The sequence below is a fragment of the Nematolebias whitei genome, chromosome 17 (genome assembly GCF_014905685.2).
Source record: "Nematolebias whitei isolate Nwh7 chromosome 17, NemWhi1, whole genome shotgun sequence".
Taxonomy (NCBI): domain Eukaryota; kingdom Metazoa; phylum Chordata; class Actinopteri; order Cyprinodontiformes; family Rivulidae; genus Nematolebias; species Nematolebias whitei.
In genome coordinates, this window is record NC_056514.1 from 12157073 (window position 1) to 12158043 (window position 971).

Sequence of the window (971 nt, forward strand, 5' to 3'; positions counted from 1 at the left end):
CCTCGTAAATTAAATAAATATAATTTTGCTTTAAATGTAAGTACCTTATGAAGGAATCTCAAATTTACCATTTTTTTTTCTGTGAAATAAAACGTATCCTTGGTCAACATATTTTATGCAAATGAGAGAGAATCCGTTCTTCTAATTGGTTGAAATACGAGAGCTCCCCGTTTTTGATTGGCTGTTGTTGTGTCAGCCACGTCTCCCAGCCACGTCGCTCTTCGATCGCCATTTTCCTGTCTTCTGAAGCTAGAATCGAACTGTTCGGGCTTTACGTTGTCAATCAGCCCTGGCAGCTAGGAAATAAATCCTTACCAGAGACGAACGGAACTGTCTGACGAGTCCTAAGACTTGTTTTGTCGGTGAAGGGGCCTCCTCGAACATGAACATTTTTAGGCTAACAGGCGATCTGTCCCACCTAGCAGCCATCATCATCTTGCTGCTAAAAATATGGAAATCCAGGTCTTGTGCCGGTGAGTACATAAATATCTTGGATTCGCAGTTTGTGCCAATCGCTTATGAACAAATATATCCTTTAATATGAAGGGACCGAGAGGAAAACATGAGCTCTGCTCATAATTAGCTTCGGCTAACGTTAGCTTAAACTTGCTAGCTCCTAGCACCGGTGTCCAATTGAATGTGAGGCTAATTTCTAACACAAACCATGATGAGCATGGCCAAAGAGGACGGGACGCCTCCACGGCTTCAAGTAGGGAAAGTAGCAGACCTTGTTTGCTAACGTGTTGGACCCCAGAGAGCATGAAGTTGGACTTTATCAGGCCTCCCAACATTCATTAATTCATTGACAATGACAGGGTTTGCCCTGCTTGTTTATGTCCCTCTCAGCCGCCATAAAGGAGCTGTCTGACGTGGCAGCTGTCCCCCTGACTGGACAGGTCCAGAGTCTGCCCTGCAGAGTGGACAGGTCCAGAGTCTGTCCTGCAGAGTAAATGGGTCCAGAGTCCCGCAGA

General features: G+C 45.3%; 1 protein-coding gene across 1 annotated transcript in view; it reads left to right on the forward strand.

Moving 5' to 3' along the window:
- The first annotated feature begins 208 nt into the window (after window positions 1-208).
- kdelr2b (KDEL endoplasmic reticulum protein retention receptor 2b) overlaps window positions 209-971 on the forward strand; it is a 13069-nt gene continuing 12306 nt past the window's right edge. Inside the window, exon 1 of the mRNA XM_037691721.1 lies at window positions 209-473. Coding sequence (XP_037547649.1) covers window positions 383-473 — 91 coding nt within the window. The 5' untranslated portion in view covers window positions 209-382. The remainder of the gene's footprint in view (window positions 474-971) is intronic.